General features: G+C 42.7%; 1 protein-coding gene across 2 annotated transcripts in view; it reads left to right on the top strand.

Moving 5' to 3' along the window:
* Positions 1-18,998, top strand: part of Armc1 (armadillo repeat containing 1) — a 32,998-nt gene that overhangs the window by 11,696 nt on the left and 2,304 nt on the right. For both annotated transcript variants that reach the window (XM_006974669.4, XM_042270667.2), the window contains exons 3-6: positions 3,858-3,949; positions 8,667-8,856; positions 18,150-18,266; positions 18,352-18,426. In XM_006974669.4, coding sequence (XP_006974731.1) covers positions 3,858-3,949; positions 8,667-8,856; positions 18,150-18,266; positions 18,352-18,426 — 474 coding nt within the window. The remainder of the gene's footprint in view (positions 1-3,857; positions 3,950-8,666; positions 8,857-18,149; positions 18,267-18,351; positions 18,427-18,998) is intronic.

Below are 18,998 nucleotides of genomic sequence, written 5' to 3'. Positions count from 1 at the left end.
TTGGGACTCACTGTATTAGATCAGGCTGGTTTTGAGCTCCCAAGAGTCCTACCTGCCTCTGCCTCTCAAATCTTGAGATTATAGGCTTGTGCTGCCACACCTAGTTTCAAATATTAAGTCACTTGAAAGTTTGGAGGATTTTTTTGGAGGGCTGTTGCACTGTAGTTCAGGCTTGTCTCCAACTCTGATTTTGTTTTGAGTCAGGGTTTCATGTAGCCCTGGCTGGCTTGGACTTTACTTTGTAGACCAGGCTGGCCTTGAACTCACAGAGATCTGCCTTCCTCTACTTTCAAAGTGCTGGGATTAAAGGCATGTGCTCCCATGCCTGGTATTGCTTTCGACTGTTAACCCCCCTTATTCACCGTTCACCTTTCTCAAAGCTATAATTGAAGGTATGTGCCGACACATTCAGTTTCAAACGTCTTTTCTATTTATTCTCATCTTTACCGTTTCTGGTGTTCTAAACACCAGAATTTGGGATTTGTACTAGCATTCTTTTCTTTCCTGCCTGAGGATCTTTTTTTTTTAAACATTTGCAGTACAGGTTTGCTATTCTTTTCCTATACTTAAAAATTATTGCTGTTATTTGTCTCCTGGCTTATATGTTCTCTCTTCTTCTTTTTTCCCCCCTATAAGGTCTCACTCTTGTAGTCCAGGCTGGCTTGGAACTTGCTGTGTAAATCAGGCTTTCCTGGAGCTCATGTCGGTCTGCCTGCCTCAGCCTCTGGAGTGCTGGAGGTACAGGAGTGAGCCAGTACATCAGGCTGCCAGCTCCTATGACTTCTAATAAGACAAGTGCTGTACTTCCTTTGAATACTTTTTATGTCTGTACGTGTGTGTGTGTGTGTGTGTGTGTGTGTGTGTGTGTGTGTGTGTGTGTATGTGTATGTACATGTGTGTCATGGCTCACTTGTGGAGGTCAGATAATTTTCAAGAGTGGGTTTTCTCCTTCTACCGTATACTCTGGGACTGACCTCAGGCTAGGAATTGAACTCTGGTCATCTGTCTTCCTTGGCTTGTGCCCTTTTTTTTTTTTTGTTTTTGTTTTTTTTTTGTTTTTTGTTTTTTGCTGAGCCATCTTGCTACCCTGATAATGGCTTTTATGACTTCATCTGTGAACTATATTACTGCTTTTCAGGAAATGGTTGATGGGTGTATTAAGGATTTTGTGTGTGTGTGTGTGTTTTTTTAATTGTTATTTTACTTGGAATTTGTTGAATTTCTTGGGTCTGTAGGTTTAACTCTTCTGAGATTTAGGAAATTTTCATCCATTATTTTTTCATAGGTTTTTGTTTTTAATGTTTACTGGAAGTCTCCCCCCTTCCACTTTTCAGGTCCACGTAACATTAGCATATGTTGTCCTGTGGACACTGCTGCACGCGCCTTTATGCCCCTTCATTCAATCTGTTTCCTCCTTTGTGCACTTTATTTTGGCTGGTTTCTGTGGCTACCTTTTAGAGTCCACTGCTCTTTATTCTGTAATATGTAAACTGTGTTTGTTTCAGATCTGTTTAGTCCTATAGAAGCTGTTTGCCTTCTTAATGGCTTCCACTCCTCTCCTCCCATCTTCAGTTTCCATCCCACCCTCAAAATAGAGAGCATAGATTAATAGCCTTTTTTCTTGTTTTTCTAAATCATAATCTCTATTTTGCCTTGATTTGTGTCTTAGGGTTACCTTTTGCCTCACTATTCTGGATATAAGTTACATTTACCTGCTTCTTTTCTAATCTGGCGATTTTCTCCTTATGCCAGATATAAAAATCGTTTAATGTGTTGATTTTTGAAAATTGTTTTAAGCTGAGTATGGTGGCAAACACCTTTAATTCCTGCACTCAGGAGGCTGAGGCAGGTGATTCTAAGTTCAAGGACAGCCTGGTCTACAGAGTGAGTTCCAGGACAGCCAGGGCTACACAGAGAAACCCTGTCTCAAAACTTAAAAAAAGCCGGGTGGTGGTGGCGCACACCTTTAATCCCAGTACTTGGGAGGCAGAGGCAGGCGGATCTTTGTGAGTTCGAGGCCAGCCTGGTCTACAGAGCGAGATCCAGGAAAGGCGCAAAGCTACACAGAGAAACCCTGTCTCTAAAAACAAACAACAAACAAACAAACAAACAAAAGAATAGTTTAAAATATTCCTATAAATACTGTTGAACTTTTTCCAGTGTTGCTTGGGGCCAGTTTGATCTTTCAAGACAGAGCCTTGGCTTTGTCGGGGCATGTGCAGTCTGATACCTCCATTGCTAAGGTGAAACAAATCTAAGCGTTCACCCTGATGCCTCATGTGTGCTCAGGTCTTGTTCCTCTGGCAGATGTCATTCCAAACTAGTCCCACCTCATCCTGAGCTCCGGGCTTGTTTGATTTACTCTCTCTGGTGGTGGTATTCCCTCACTATGTGGCCTTTTATGCTTTGCGTGTACAGGTTGATACTCAGACACAGACTCTCTGGCCCCTCTGTCGATCTTTGGAATTCTTGCTGTTTGGGACCCTACTGTGTGCCACTTTCTTTGCAAATATGACTGCTGTGACTTCTTCAGTCTGATGTCTGCCTCACAAACTCACAAACCACCAACCCCATTTGAGTTCCCCTCTAGTGCTACCATCTTGAAATGCTACCGTCTAGACTGCGGCCATGTTTGCAGTGAAGGAAAGGGCCCATTCTAGGGCTTACCTCACCCCTTTTCTCCTACGGAATCAGCTCTATGCTGCCTCTTGACCAGTGTCTGGAACAGGCATTGAGATAAGTTTCTGCAGGCAAGGGCAGTTTGCAGTCAGGTAAGTCTTTATTAGGTGAAGCAGAAGTCACAGCTGTAGCAATTGCAGGAAGAAAAACAGGTGGTTGAGTTTGTGGCCTTTATAGCCGACACATTTTTAATAAAGACCTGGCAATTTTACTTGAAGGGCAAAAGGCCCAGTAGAAGTTGAAAGATAAGTAGACTGGGATGGCTTTGAGTGATGATGAAGTCTGTAGAGGATACCAGTGTTTGGGTGTAAAGGCAAACCGCCCAACAGCTCCAAAGAAGCAGCATGTGAGGGAAATAGTGGCAAAAACGTGCTGATGGTAAGAGAGAAAGTGCTGGAAAACTTAGCTTACCTCATAAATACAGAACTGTGACCATTAGTTCATCTTTAATTTTCATCTTATTTATTTTGATGTTTTGAGATAGGGTCTCCTGTAGCCCAGATTATCCTGAAACTTCCTATGTAGTCAAGGCTAGCCTCTGACTCACAGCAAATCCTCCCGCCCAGTCTCCTTCCTGGTGAAATTGTAGGCCTGAGCAACTATGCCTGTTTTTGTTTGTTTGTTTGTTTTTCCAGTTTAAAATACTTTTTAAAATTAATTGATTATTTATTTATTATTTATTTTGAGACAGGGTTCCTCTGTGTAGTTTTGGTGCCTGTCCTGGAGCTAGTGCGCCACCACTCCCCGGATCCAATTTAAAATACATTTGAAAGGTGTAGTGTAGTAAAACTGGAGTCAGTTAATTTTATAAAGTTCACTGTATGCTTTGTCCCCCAGCTGTTTATTTTAATTAATGTGTAAAAAGCATCCAGGGAAATGATGGCCATTTGAATTACTTTTTGAGATTAATAAATGGAATATAGTTCCTTGTAGCCTTGCAAAGATGAAATGTAGAACAGCCTGATTTTGACCTTGCAGCTAGGTTGGAATGTTCGTTTCACATTCAGTTACCACAGCCCCTAGTAGATTATTTTGAATGTTACATTTGAATGAGAATTTAAAATCAGTTGATGCTGAAAATGAAAACACTTATTTTCTTTGTCCTCTTCCAGTAAGTTATAAGTGACCTTAGTTTCGCACGGTCTAGATGTGTAAATTGACTCTTGTTTCTGCTGCAGGCTCTCCGGTACTTGGCTGAGTGTCGTGCAAACAGAGAGAAGATGAAGGGAGAGCTGGGGATGATGTTAAGCTTACAGAATGTCATCCAGAAGTAAGTACGACAGGCAGTGTCCTCCGAGGCAGAAGGAAAATGGGTCTGTGTAAGCTGATGATGACTCAAATTTACTGAAATTTTATTTCCTTTTTTAAGTTTCAAATATTATTTAGAAATTTTAACTAACAAAACATAGACTTCTGGCCGGGCGATGGTGGTGCACGCCTTTAATCCCAGCACTCGGGAGGCAGAGCCAGGCGGATCTCTGTGAGTTTGAGGCCAGCCTGGGCTACCAAGTGAGCTCCAGGAAAGGCGCAAAGCTACACAGAGAAACCCTGTCTCGAAAAAAACAAAAACAAAAACAAAAACAAAAAACAAAACAAAACAAAAAACAAACAAAAAAAAACCCAAAAAACAAAACAAAACAAAAAAACAAACAAAAAAAAAAACCACATAGACTTCTGTAAGTTTTATGTCCAAAAATATTTTGCTAGTGAATATTAGTTTTCTGTGTAGGCTGTCCTGGAACTAGCTCTGTAGACCAGGCTGGTCTTGAACTCCGAGATCCACCTGCTTCTGCCTCCTGAGTGCTGGGATTAAAAGTGTGTGCCACCGTGCCTGGCTGTTAATAATGATAAACATGGCTATTTCCTTATAAATATGTTTGTATTTTATTTAAAATGTTGACATCTGTCCTGTCATTTGGGGGATATTAATAAGTATTTGATAATTAGCTTCTCTCTCTTGTATTATAGTGATAATCCTAGGACATTTGCAACTGATATGGCAGAAACAGGGCAGCAGAGGTTTTTGTGCAAATTTCACAACAGCTAAATATCCATGGCTCTTAGTGTCTGTCAAGCATTTCCCTCCCACCGTGTTTTCTAATCCATTAACTGCTTGTGCATTTATGCTGTGAAGATTCAAAATCCAGATATTGCCTGTTGGCTAAGAAAGGATATCAAGAAGTCACTTACTCAAGGCCATTGCCTCAAAATGAAAGAATAGTATATATGTGTGTTTATTTTATTTTTTCAGACAGTCTTCACATAGCTCAGGCTGGCCTCAAACTTACTCTGTAGTCAAGGATGACCTTGAACTACAGCTCTTCGTGCCTTCCAGAGTGCTGGTATTGCAGGTGTATGCCACCATACCTAGAGCGGATAGAACTCAGGGCTTCATCCATGCCAGTGAAACCCTCTATCAACCGAGCCACATTCTCAGCTGTGTGTGTGTGTGTGTGTGTGTGTGTGTGTGTGTGTGTGTGTTTGTGTTTGTATATATGTATGTATGTATCTCAACAAATCAGTGGCACGTGTGTTTCTTAAATAGGCATAGTTATTGAAGTCAAAAGTAAGTGGTACAAGAGAGATAAGGAAAATTAGATTTAAACATAGTATTAAAGCTGGGAGGTGGTGGCACATGCCTTTAATCTCATTACTCCAGAGGCAGAGAGGTAGGTGGGTCTTTGAGTTTGAGAGCAGCCTGGTCTACAGAATGAGTTCCAGGCCAGCCAGGGCCACACAGAGAAACCCTGTCTCAAGAAAAAACCAAACAAAACAAAACAATGTGGAGAGCCAGGTGTTATTACTCATACCTAAGACTCTAGCACCCAGAAGTCAGGCAGAAGGATTGCCAGGAGCTAGAGTCAACTCTGGAGACTGCTTCTAAAAGCAACAAGAGATGGCTCAATGGTTCAGAGTGCTGTTCTTCTTGAGGACCATCCCCATGGTCACTCACAACTATCTGAAATGCCAGTTTTAGGGGATCTGAGCCCCACTTCTGGCCTCTGTGGTGACCGCATGCACGTAGTGCATAGACATACATACAGACAAAACATCCATACACATAAAATAGTAAAATGTTAAAAATAACCCCAAATAATGTTGGAAATTAAAATATGGTTTACATTTGAACTTTAAAATTTTAGAGTTAGCTCAGGTAACATACACTTAACTGATAAAGTAATTTCTTAATCTTGTTGGCTCAAGGATGTGGTAAAGTGTGTGTATGTGGAAAAGGTACATGGACAAAGTAGGGAGACTACTATGAAGTTACTAAGAGAAATTGAAGACATTATCTTGGCAGGTCACCAGGGAAGGAGATCTAAGATAAAGTTAGAAATGCGGATTAATGTCTTAGACATAAAGAAGGCTGGAACAGCATTGGGCAGAGAAAGTCTCCAGATGCTAGGACACTTTGGATAAGAAAGGAACAGATAGGCAGTGTGATTACAGTATAGACCTGACAGCCATCCCAGTGGGCAGCTGCATACAAGCAAAGAGTGCCTTCTAGATCAGTCCTACACTCACTAGGGGCTGCTTGGGAAGAACGTCGCCTACCCTTGGATTTGTGATGCGTCCAAAGCTGCTGTGCTCACTGCTATGACTATAGCAGAAGAACGGTCCTTTATTTAATTTATCTAAGTTTACTTTTTAGATTTATTTTACATGGGTGTGTGCCTGGCAGCAGAGGTCAGAGGACAGCGTGAGTAAGCACCTTTAACTGCTGAGCTATCTCATTGGCTGTGGGACTGTGCGTGCGTGTGTGTGTGTGTGTGTGTGTGTGTGTGTGTGTGTGTGTGTGTGTGTGTGTGTTCTCGTGTTCATGTGCTTGCACAAGCACACGCATCTGTCTGTTCAGACCATCATACTCAGAGACTTGAAGGTGAATTGGACCCATAGACATCCACTAGATCAGTCTGTGATCAATCTGTGTTGGTGGGTCAGATCTTCCTGCCGTCTTTGTCATTAAAGCCTTTTTTTTTTTTTTTTTTTTGAGGGGGATCCAAGCAACTTCTGAAAAATGACTTATTTTTTCTTTAAATAAAGTATACATTTGTAGGACAGTATGGTGACTGCTTGTTCCACTAATAACAAAACATTTATTATATCATACCCATTCTGATTTGGTCCCACAGCCTTTTTAGTAGTGGAGATACAGTGATTGATAAATAGATAAGACAGACAGACATTGCACTTCATTTGGCATCTGGAGATCTCAATATTTGAAGGTTCCCTTTCAAGCTTCTTATGTGTTGATTTTTTTTCCTAGCTCCTCTTTCAAGCCTGTGGAAAGTTATTTCTGTTCACCAGAACAAGCATTAGAAGCATCTGTATTTGAATGCTGTGTTAACATAGCTGGTCTAGTCAGCCTAGTCATCCTGGTTACCGCTGCCTGCAGAGCGTTAGAATTACAGGCAGACTGTCATGCTTCCTGGCATTTCCGTGGGTGCAGAGATCTAAACTCCGTTTCTCACTCTGGCATGCACGTGCTCTCCCTGTTGAGCTGTCTTCCTGGCTCTGTTAATAGTTCTTTAAATGGCATTATTAATGTGCTTGCCAGCAATTTCTATCTTATTGGATTTTTTTTTCAAACATTGAAAATTTTCTGCATTGCAGCTCTGTGTCTCTACAGTTCACCTTTAAAAATAACTTAAGCTACCTGAATCGATAGAAAAGAGATGGTTTGAGCAAAAATTGTGAAACAGAGAAATTTGGTAACCTGATCTTGTTAGTTGATTTCCTGTTTAATGATTTTAATTATATGTACTTTTGTACCATGCTAGGATAGATTCTGAATCTCAGTGAATCATGTTTTAAATGAAATTAGGAGATTATTACAGCATAGCCATGCATGATGGCTCATTATGAGTGTCTTAGTTAGGGTTTCTATTGATGTGAAGAGACACCATGACCAGGACAACCCTTTTTTTTCCAAACCAACCACAGTTCCCCCTCCCTCCCCTTCTCCCGCTCCCCCAACCCTCCTCTCCACCCCTCCCACCACTCCGTAGACAGGATAAGGCCTCCCTTGGGAAGTCAACCAAATTGAAGCAGGACCTTGATACCCTGCATCAAGGCTGAGCGAGGTGTCCCACCACAGGGAATGGGCTCCAAAAAGCCAGTTCATGCACCAGGGATAAATCCTGGTCCCACTGCCAGAGACCCCACAAACAGATCAAGCCACACAACTGTCACCCACATTCAGAGGGCTTAGTTCGGTCCCATGCAGGTTCTCCAGCTGTCAGTCCAGAGTCCATGAGCTCCCACTAGCTCAGGTCACCTGACCAGGACAACTCTTAAAGAAAAGCTGGGGCTGGCTTACAGTTCAGAGGTTCAGTCCATGATTGTCATGGTGGAAGCATGGTGGTGTGCAGGCAGACATGCTGCTGGAGAAGGAGCATCTTGGTCTGCGGGCAGTAGGAAGGGAGAGGGACATTGGGCCTGGCTTGAGCACTGGAAACCGCAGAGCCCACCCCCAGTGACACACTTCTTCCAACACACCTGGTTGTGCCACTCCCTGGGAGCCAGTGGGGACCGTTTTCATTCAAACCATCACAGTGTGGTAGAGAAAGTTAGCCTGGACTGTGTACAAAGTTGAGGGGCGATCATACAGACTAGATGCTTTCCCTGTATTATTGATGATTCTTATTCCTTCCCATTCTTTAGAGTCTTGGATTGTAGACTGTGACCAAGTTTATGTGACCAAGGAGGATCTTGAACTTCTGATCCTCTTGCCTCTACTCCTTGAGTGCTGTTATTACAGTACAATGTTACTGCACCTTGTTTATGTGATGCTGGAAACGTAGGGCTCCGTGCATGTTAGGCAAGCACTCTGCCATCTGAACTGCATCCCCAGTTCCCACTATTGATTATTCTTAGACTCATTGGTGTTGCTTTTTCATTGAACAAGGTTTCAAGATGAAACAAAACTCACCAAAGTGGAGAAATTACAGAATCAGCGAAAGTGACTTTATGCGTTTCTTTTCTAGGACTACAACTCCAGGAGAAACAAAGCTTCTGGCCTCTGAAATCTATGACATCCTTCAGTCCTCCAACATGGCTGATGGTGATAGTTTTAATGAAATGAATTCACGTCGAAGGAAAGCTCAGTTTTTTCTGGGAACTACAAACAAACGTGCCAAAACAGTAGTTTTGCAGATAGACGGTCTCGATGATACGGTAAGACTTGTAGATGTGCTTCATAAGATGGCAAGGGAAATTGTATCACCACTTTCTTTACAGTCACTTGGCTAAGTCACTTGTTCTCTAAGAAAAAGTTGCACTATTAGTATTTTATACTCTTGACAAAAGGGACATCCTTGTTAAAAATATTGGCTAATCAGCCTACATAGCAGTTTTGAATGTACATGCTCTTAATGCCAGGGCTTACAGAAAATGCAGTATAACAGCTGAGCTGACAGACATACAAGAAGCAGAGGGGTCTAATTAGAGCTGTGCATGATTTATATAGATGAGGTGTAACTTACTAATGTCAGCAATGAGAGAGGACAGACACCATTAGGTCCTGTAGGCATTGAAAGCATCTCTGGTTAGCATTAACTTTTGAGGGCTCATCTGTATTGCAGCATGTATCTGTGCATCACTTTGTATATATCCTATCGAGTGGATATGCGGTACTTTGCTTATCCATTTATCAACTGATGGACAGGTGAGTTGTTTCTATATCTTGGTTCTTAGAAACCTGCTAGGAGCATGTGTTTATACATTTGTTGTTGTTTTTAAGCACATGTTAATAGCCTCTCGGGCATATACCTAGTGATATTGCTCAGGCATATGGTAATTATTAATTTTTAATGAACTCTCAGATTGTGCACTGTGGCTGCACAATTCTACATTTCAGCCAGCATTGTATGAGGGGCCTAGTTTCTCCATGTCTTATGAGCACTTGCCATTTTCCATCTCTCCTGGTAGATTTGAAGTGTTGCTTACATGGTTTTGATTTACTGTTTCCTGATAACTAATGATGGTGAGCAACATTTTAGAAATGTATTAGTCGGTTTTTTTTTTTTTTTTGAAGTGGTTGAAGTGGGGTTTATTGTGTATGTATTTTAAGTTATTTCAGATTTATATTTGAGGGAAATGTTCATTTCTTCTGTTTTAAATGGTCTTTTATCGCTGAGTTCTCTGAATGCTGTCAGTGCTTGGAATTGAATGTGAGTCCTCTGTAAGAGCAGATCCACTTTTAACCACTGAGCCATCTCTCCTGCCCCCTTTTTATACATTTTGTTAAAGCCATCAATGAAGTCATTTGGCCCTGGGCTTTGCTTTGTGGGCAGTGTTTTGACCGTTAATTGAATCTCTTTACTTGTTTTAGGTCTATTCATCTTTTTCTCTACCCCTCCCCCCTTTTTAAAGTAAGCTTTAGTGGTTTATGTTTTTGTAGTATTGTGTACATTTTGTTGAGGGCATGATATAGTTATTCATAATATTTGTTTGTACAAGCTGTGTCCTTGATCCAAAAATGCAAATTTTGAAATGCTTTAAAATCCAAAACTTTTTTTTTAAATATCAGTATGATACTCAGAAAGGTTTAGAGTTTGGAGAAATTTTTTTTTCCCCCCGAGACAGGGTTTCTCTGTGTAGCTTTGCGCCTTTCCTGGGACTCACTTGGTAGCCCAGGCTGGCCTCGAACTCACAGAGATCCGCCTGCCTCTGCCTCCCAAGTGCTGGGATTAAAGGCGTGCGCCACCACCGCCCAGCGAGAAATTTTTTTAATTAAAATTTTACTTTAGATTTTTAGATTTCATGTGTGTGAATGTTTTGCCTACGTGTGTGTGTGTGTGTGTGTGTGTGTGTGTACACCAAAGGCTGGCACTGGATGCCCTGGCACTGGAGTTGGAAAGGTAGTAAACTACCATGTAGATGCTGGGGGAATAGAGCCTTGGTCTCCCACAAGAGGAGTGGTTGCTCGAGTCTGTGGAGCCATCTCTCCAGCCCCAAGAGTTAATAATTTTTTAATTTGTTCAGCTAGTGAAGTTTACACAAAAATTGTAAAATCTGGGGAAAACTCCCAGATCTGAAACCCTTTTGATCCCAAGACCAGGTAAAGGATAGTTGGCCTTTAATAACTTTATTTCTGTAAGGTTGGCAGTAATATTTCCTTCTTTATTCCTGAGTTTAATTGGCTTTTTCTTGGAAGTTAAAAGTTTGTCAACTTCATTGATCTGTTCAAAGAATCAGATGTTCTTTTTTCTTTCTTTCTTTCTTTTTGGGGGTGAAGTGCACATGTTAAGGCCAGAGAACTAATTACAGAGTCAGTTCTCTCCTTGCACCATGGGGGTCCTCAGGAGCAAACTCAGGTTGTTAGACTTGATAACAGGCACTCTTACCCTGTGACATTTCACCAGTTCTGTGGGCTTGGATTTTGTTTGTTTTGAAATTTGGTCTCACTTTGTAGCCTAGGCTGACCTTGAACTCAGGACTTTCACCTCAGCCTCAGGAGTGCTGCTGTGCTGGGACTAAGAACCAACTTTTTTTAAGGGCAACAAGTTTTTATTGCAGAGTAGAGGAACAGTTCTCGGCAGCAGGGAGTAGTCCCAAAATGTGCTGTGGGACGGTCTGTATGTCAAATCTGTTGCTCTGATTGGTCAATAAATAAAACACTGATTGGCCAGTGGCCAGGCAGGAAGTAGGTGGGACAAGGAGAGAGGAGAATTCTGGGAAGCGGAAGGCTGAGGCGGAGAGACACTGCAGCCGCCGCCATGACCAGCAGCATGTGAAGATGCCGGTAAGCCACCAGCCACGTGGCAAGGTATAGATTTATAGAAATGGACTAATTTAAGCAATAAGAACAGTTAGCAAGAAGCCTGCCACGGCCATACAGTTTGTAAGCAATATAAGTCTCTGTGTTTACTTGTTTGGGTCTGAGCGGCTGTGGGACTGACGGGTGACAAAGATTTGTCCTGACTGTGGGCAAGGCAGGAAAACTCTAGCAACAAAAATGGGTTGCTAAGAACCCCCCCTCCTTTTTTAATAATTTAATTTTACATATCAGCCACTGATTCCCCTGTCCTCCCCCCATTCCCATCTCCTCCAGGGCAAAGACTCCCCTGGGGATTCAGTTCATCGTGGTAGATTCAGTCCAGGCAGGTCCAGTCCCCTCCTCCCAGGCCAAGCCAAGCGACCCTGCATAAGCCCCAGGTTCCAAACAGCCAACTCATGCACTAAGGACAGGTCCTGGTCCCACTGCCTGGGCGCCTCCCAAACAGTTCAAGCTAGTCAATTGTCTCACTTATCCAGAGGGCCTGATCCAGTTTGGGGGCTCCTCAGCTATTGGTTCATAGTTCATGTGTTTCCATTAGTTTGGCTATTTGTCCCTGTGCTTTTTCTAATCTTGGTCTCAACAATTCTCTCTCATATAATCCCTCCTCTTTCTCGCCAATTGGACTCCTGGAGCTCCACCTGGGGCCTGGCCATGGATCTTTGCATCCACTTCCCTCAGTCACTGGATGAAATTTCTAGCAAGACAATTAGGGTGTTTGGCCATCCTATCACCAGAGTAGGTCAGTTTGGGCTTTCTCTCGACCATTGCCAGTAGTCTATTGTGGAGGTATCAATATGGATTTCCGTGGATCTCTCTAGCACTTTGTTTCTTCCTATTCCCATGTGGTCTTCATTTATCATGGTCTCTTATTCCTTGTTCTCCCTCTCTGTTCTTGATTCAGCTGGGATCTCCCGCTTCCCTAAGCTCTTTTTCCCTCGAACCTTGCCCTTCATTACCCCCACTCATGTCCAGGTTGTTCATGTAGATCTCATCTATTTCTCTGTCATTGGGCAATCCCTGTGTCTTTCTTAGGGTCCTGTTTTCTTAGCCTCCTTGGTGTTGTGAGTAGCAGTCCAGTCATCCTTGTTCCACATCTAGTATCCTCCTATGAGTGAGTACATACCATGTTTGTCTTTCTGAGTCTGGGTTTCCTCACTCAGGATGATTTTTTTCTAGAGTCATCCATTGCCTGTAAACCTCATGATTTCATTGTTTTTCTCTGCTGAGTAGTACTCCATTGTGTATATGTACCACATTTTATTTATCCATTCTTCAGTTGAAGGGCATCTAGATTGTTTCCAGGTTCTGGCTATTACAAGCAATGCTGATATGAACATAGCTGAGCAAGTGCCCTTGTGGTATGATTGAGCATTCCTTGGGTATATGCCCAAGAGTGGTATAGCTGGGTCTTGGGGGAGATTGATTCCCAATTTTCTAAGAAAACGCCATATTGATTTCCAAAGTGGTTGTACAAGCTTGCATTCCCACCAGCAGTGGAGGAGTGTTCCCCTTGCTCCACATTATCTCCAGCATAAGCTGTCTTCAGTGTTTTTGATCTTTGATTGCTAAGAACCACTTTTTGATAAGGGTTTCTTCTCTCATCTACGGATTTGTTTCATGTTTTCAATCTGTTACTCCTTAGTTGCTTCAGAGAAACTGTTCCTTTTCTCCTTTTCATTTTCTCCCTCCTTTCTCTACCCCTCCCACACACAACAGGATCTCAGCTCGCCAAAACTAACTCCTCATTAGTGCAACTTCATTTCCAGCTCTCATTTTCACATGTCCAAAAGGCCTCGTTTTATGTTTGTTTAGAAATGCTTTTGTTTCTGATGGACGTGGACTTCTCGGTGACTTTCCTCCGCTGCACTTGAAGATAGCAGCACACTGTCTTGTGTTTGGATTTCCTTATATTGAGAACTCTGCTCTCATTTCTGCTGTTCTCCTGTCCTCCTCCCCACTGCCTGCTTCCTTCCGGAGGATGTTCTCCTTTGTCACTGTTTGATTGATGTGGGCTTCCCCTTTCATATTCGGAGGCTGAGGAGAGTGAGCTAAGGGTCTTTCTCAGGCTAGCTCTAGGGTACACAGCTTCCTGAGGGACAGGGCTGTTCCCAGGAGCTCCAGTTTGAAGCTCACGATCTAGCCAGAGCGCAAGCTTTCAATTTTGTTTCAGTTTTATTCAATTTCTTGGCTTTGTGGATTTAAATTTGTGGCAAATTTGGATTGACTTTTTAAAACTGAATTTCCCCCCTTTCCCTGGGTCTTTCAGGGACTCTTAATTCTCTGTTGTCTACCACTTTAGATTTCTACGCAGTTCACTGGTGTCCTGTTCATTTGTTTTTCTTTTAGGACGGTTTCTGTATTCACTAATTTTCTTTTGTGAGTGTTCAGTTGCTGATAATCTCTTCCAGTGTGGTTGTCATTATGAACATTGCTTTATGGCATATTTTGAAATTTGACTTAGATCTTTTCTTTTTTCCCCCCGAGACAGGGTTTCTCTGTGTAGCTTTGCGCTTTTCTTGGAACTCACTCTGTAGCCTAGGCTGGCCTCGAACTCGCAGAGACCCGCCTGCCTCTGCCTCCCGAGTGCTGGGATTAAAGGTGTGTGCCACCACCGCCAGGCAGACTTAGATCTTTTATGATGTTTCTATAGCATGTTTATGCTGTATCTTTTTTGTTTGTTTGTTTGTTTGTTTTGTTTTTTTTCGAGACAGGGTTTCTCTGTGTAGTTTTGGAGCCTATCCTGGAACTCTCTCTGTAGACCAGGCTGGCCTCGAACTCACAGAGATCCACTTGCCTCTGTCTCCCAAGTGCTGGGATTAAAGGCGTGCACCACCACCTGGCATATGCTGTATCTTTTTGAACATAGAAAAGTGATCAAGAATATTGTTTAATGTTCTTGTATGCTAACTCTACCACCTGTATTATTTCTGAATAGGTTGCTTTTGATTTGTTTTTCTAATTTAGTGTTTTTGTGCTTCTTTTGAACGTCTGGTAATTTTTTATTAGATGCCACATATTTTGTGTATTGTGGAGCACAGCATGCATTGGTATGCAAAGCATTTACATATTCTTCACCTTATTCTGTTTTGTTTTGTCTTCTAAAACAGGATTTCCTCTGAGTAGCCCTGGCTGTTCCTGGAACTCTCTGTAGACCAGGCTGGCTCCTAAGAACTAGAATTAAGCTGTGTGCCACTACGCCCTGCTCAGCTTTATTCTGGATCACAGTTCCTTGTTAGTAGTTGCCTCTTGAGCCTTGCTTTATAGTTGTGTTATGTAGGACCATACCTTTCGACCTGGATAACTTGACTACACTATTGAGGTCGTACCCTTGCAACAGTATGATCTCTGCCTACCCTGTGTATTTCCCATTATCTCTAGAATAGCTCATGGAAACGTTAATCCATTGTGAGCCCACAGAATTGTTCTTTCTGTTCTTCCCTGGTGGATCTTTGCTCAGCTTCAGGTTGCTTCCTAACAGACACACATTGCTTATCAATCAGCCCAAAAGGAGGACACTTTACACTGTCTCTGGGTGGCCCTCCTCTGTGTCCTCCTTCAGTCTTCATTTGCTTTGCCCTGAGAACTAGAGTGCCTTTAAGCTTTCTGTGTTCTTAACTGTGTCTTCAGCTCAGGGAGGCTGCTGAGTTCCGGTTGCTTTCTGTTAGACCTTTTGTTGCTGTGTCAAAATACTTAACAGAAATAACTCAAGGAAGGAGTTGCTTATTTTGGTTTACAGCTTTTAGTTCATAGTTCCTGACCCCTGAGACTCTGGGCCTGAAACACACGCTGTGCCACAGATGGAGTGGTAGAGGAGGCTGGTCACCCAGAATCAGGAGATGTCTGGCGGGGCTTTCCTCTTTTCCATGCTTACTCTGTCTGGGACCGCAGCATATGGGATGGTGCATCTGTGTTCAGAGGGTCGCACTCCCTTTGGAGAATTCTCTGCAAATGCTCTCACCGATAGCATACTAGAGATATACCGTACTGTGAGTGTTTTGCCTGTATGTATGTCTGTGCAGTGTCCACAGAAGCTGGAAGCGTGCTGGATCTTCTGAAATTGGATTTACATACAGATGGTTGTAAGCTGCCATGTGGATTCTGGGACTTGAACCCGGGTCCTCTGGAAGAGTAGCCAATGCTCCTACTTAACCTTTGAGCTATTTCTCTAGTCCCAAGGTGTACTTTCCTAATCTCTGGGGCACTTCTCAGTCCAGTCAGGCTGATAGCGAAGATTAATATCAGTTTCAGTGTGCTGTGCTAGGCCTTAAAAACCTTCTAAGTGATAGGGAGTTCATCTCATTTTTTCTTCCTTCAGAGATGTTACTTTTCCAATATCAAAGCATCACTTTTTAAAAATAATAATTTGTCTGTATTTTTAATTGTTTAATCCTAATCTAGTATATGTGACTTCATCTTGACTAGAGTTCGTTCTCTTAAAATTATCTCGACCAAGGATAAATTATATATTACATATTCAGGGGTAGACACTTAAACTGGTAATTCACCACTTATCTCTTTACCTATGCTAGGTAGATTTTCTAAGGATAACCACAACCTTTTCTAATGTTTTATTTAGGGGCTTAAAGCTAAGGTTTTAAGGTTCAGTAGGGGTGTGTGCTGTGGGATGTTATGTATGGCAAATGTGTTGCTCTGATTGGTCAATAAATAAAACACTGATTGGCCAGAGGCAGGCAGGAAGTATAGGCGGGACTAACAGAGAGGAGAAAAGAAAGAACAGGAAGGCAGGAGGAGTCACTGCCAGCCGCCTCCAGGACAAACAGCATGTGAAGATGCCGGTAAGCCACAAGCCATGTGGCAAGGTATAGATTTATGGAAATGGATTAATTTAAGATATAAGAACAGTCAGCAAGAAGCCTGCCACGGCCATACAGTTTGTAAGCAGTGTAAGTCTCAGTGTTTACTTGGTTGGGTCTGAGCGGCTGTGGGATTGGCGGGTGACAAAGATTTGTCCTGACTGTGGGCAAGGCAGGAAAACTCTAGCAACAAGTGTGTGTGTGTGTGTGTGTGTGTGTGTGTGTGTTGGGGGAAGACACTTCTACATTCTTCTTACCTGTGACAGGATCAAGTTAACTAACTTGCCGAAACTGAGCCACAAAAGCCAAAAAAATTTCTAGAAAATTTGTGATACGTGAAATGATTAAATGGAATACCTTAATGTAAATAAAATATCTCTAGCATATCTTATTAATTTTGTTGAATATGAATAAGTTACTTTTTAAAAGCTAACACAAAAATCCAAACGAGGCTAGGGAGGTAGCTCAGTAAATAAGAAGACTTGGTGTGTAGTCTTGAGGACCTGCCTTGAAATCCCCAGAACCCATGTCCAAAGCCAGGCATGGGTGCAGGTGTGTCTGAACGCCAGCTCTCGGGGCCGGAGACAAGAGGATTGCTGCAGGTTTCTGCTTGTCACCCTGTCTCAAAGGAATGAGGGAGAGAGTGATAAAGCAGGACACCTCTGTCCCTGTGTCTTCCACGCATGCCTGGGTGTACCACACAAACACATACATGCCTGTACACCCTGCCCTCCCATATAAACCACACACTCAAACCTCACTGCTTACAAAACTAGAGCTCAGTATGCAGGAAGATTAAAATTGTGCTTGCTAAAATCTGAAACGGGCTGAAATATAGCTGAAGTGATGCGGGTAGTCTCTTGAGGGGGAAGCACAAAGCAGTCTCTTCATTACAGGCGCTGGACAGTGGGGATGAGTGGACACAGACAGAGTAAGGTGTGCTAGAGTGAGAAACGGGATGACTAGGACCCTGCTTTAAAGTATCAGGTGATGTGAATACCAGCAGAGGAAAATGAAAGCCAAAAAGAGTATTGATAATGCTGGATATTGCAGTGGAAGCCACTGGGAATGCCTTGAATGAAGGATGAAATAATATGTGTAAGGGACAGTGACTCCAGCACTGAATACTTTTAATCCTAACGTAAGCCTAGAGATTTTTAAATTAGAATAGAGGCCTAGGGAGTGGATGTTTTAGGCACACCATAAGTTCTCTGTTATAGCTGCCAACTCTGTCTTAGCAGGAAGCTGAAATCAGACGCTGTGTAAGTAAATGAATGTGGCTGTCTCAGTAGAACGTCACAGAAACAGCTGACAGACTGCAGTTTGCTCACCCTTCACCTCGAGGAACCTCTTTTTGTTGTTGAGTTCTTTGTTCTGTTGTTCACTTGTTCTTTTTATTTTATGAGTTAGCGTTGGGTGACAGTTATTAAAACTACATACTAATATTGAAGTTGGAAATCTACCAGGAACTACTGTTGTTGTAACTTTGCCTCCCTTCCTATCCAAACCTAGTCCTGTACCAGATAACGCTTAGAGTGTTTCGTGCTCTGTCAGCGGTAGGTAGACCACACATGTCACTGTGGCTCCGTAAGATTATGACACTGCTGGTACTGGGTTAGATGTGCTTAGGTAGACAAGCAAGTACCCGCAGTATTCAGTTCCCTGCAGTGTCCAGTACAGGAGCCGCTGCTGTGGAGGCTCAGTGTGAGGGCTCTGCCTTCCCGCCTGTGTGGAGTCCACTTTGCCAGGGAGGTTTGTGTAACTTGTTTGGTGGTGTTTCCACAGTGACAGAGTCAGCATGCGCGAGTGGTTCAGTGTGGCTAAGTTGATTTATTTCCTCTGTTGTTTAAATAAGTTTGCTTTTACTTTTTCAGTCTCGAAGAAATCTGTGTGAAGAGGCTTTGTTAAAAATTAAAGGTGTTATAAGCTTTACTTTTCAAATGGCTGTTCAAAGATGCGTGGTGCGAATCCGTTCGGATTTGAAAGCAGAGGTTAGTACTTTCAGTGACTGAATATGCTGGCAGTAATCAATAAGCAAATCACTTATCAGGATGTTCCTTTTGTCCTTTTGTCTAGGCTTTGGCGTCAGCAATAGCATCCACCAAGGTCATGAAAGCTCAGCAAGTCGTGAAAAGTGAAAGTGGGGAAGAGGTAAGACCTGCGGACGGGGCTCCTGGTGGTTTATAACATTCCTAGAGGAACAGTGATAAACTACAAGGATGTGTGGTGTATCTTGACTACTAGTTAATTACTGTCTTAGTAGCATAGTGAGATCTTTTGTGACATTCAGAATGTTCTAAAGAAAGCTCTGAACTTGGTGGAGATGTGATGCAGATTGTATATGTAAGTAAAGGACAGTTTCTTTACATTGACTTTCAGTACTTTCTAACTTGAACTAGTTTTGTGAATCCAAGACAATAAAGTACACTCTTTGAACAGGTAAACATGGTGAGCTTTAGGTCTGTGGTGAGGAGGGAGCTGTGGGCTCCTTTGGCTTCCCACAGATGAGCAGCTTTGTGGCACTCCAGGGGTTCAGAGTGGCCCTGCCCATGTTTAACCCACTTCTAGAGACAGGTGCTCTCCTTTTGTGTGCTTGCAGAGGGCTCACTTCTTAGACTGTCATGCAAGAAGAAAGTTAGGAGACACAAGCCCTCCTGAGGCTCAGGAACGAGGATGATGCTTAGGATGAGGCTGTGACTTGGGGCATGTATGGTGCCACGCTC

The sequence above is a fragment of the Peromyscus maniculatus genome, chromosome 2 (assembly GCF_049852395.1).
Source record: "Peromyscus maniculatus bairdii isolate BWxNUB_F1_BW_parent chromosome 2, HU_Pman_BW_mat_3.1, whole genome shotgun sequence".
Classification (NCBI taxonomy): domain Eukaryota; kingdom Metazoa; phylum Chordata; class Mammalia; order Rodentia; family Cricetidae; genus Peromyscus; species Peromyscus maniculatus.
This window is presented reverse-complemented; position numbering and strand designations above follow the sequence as displayed.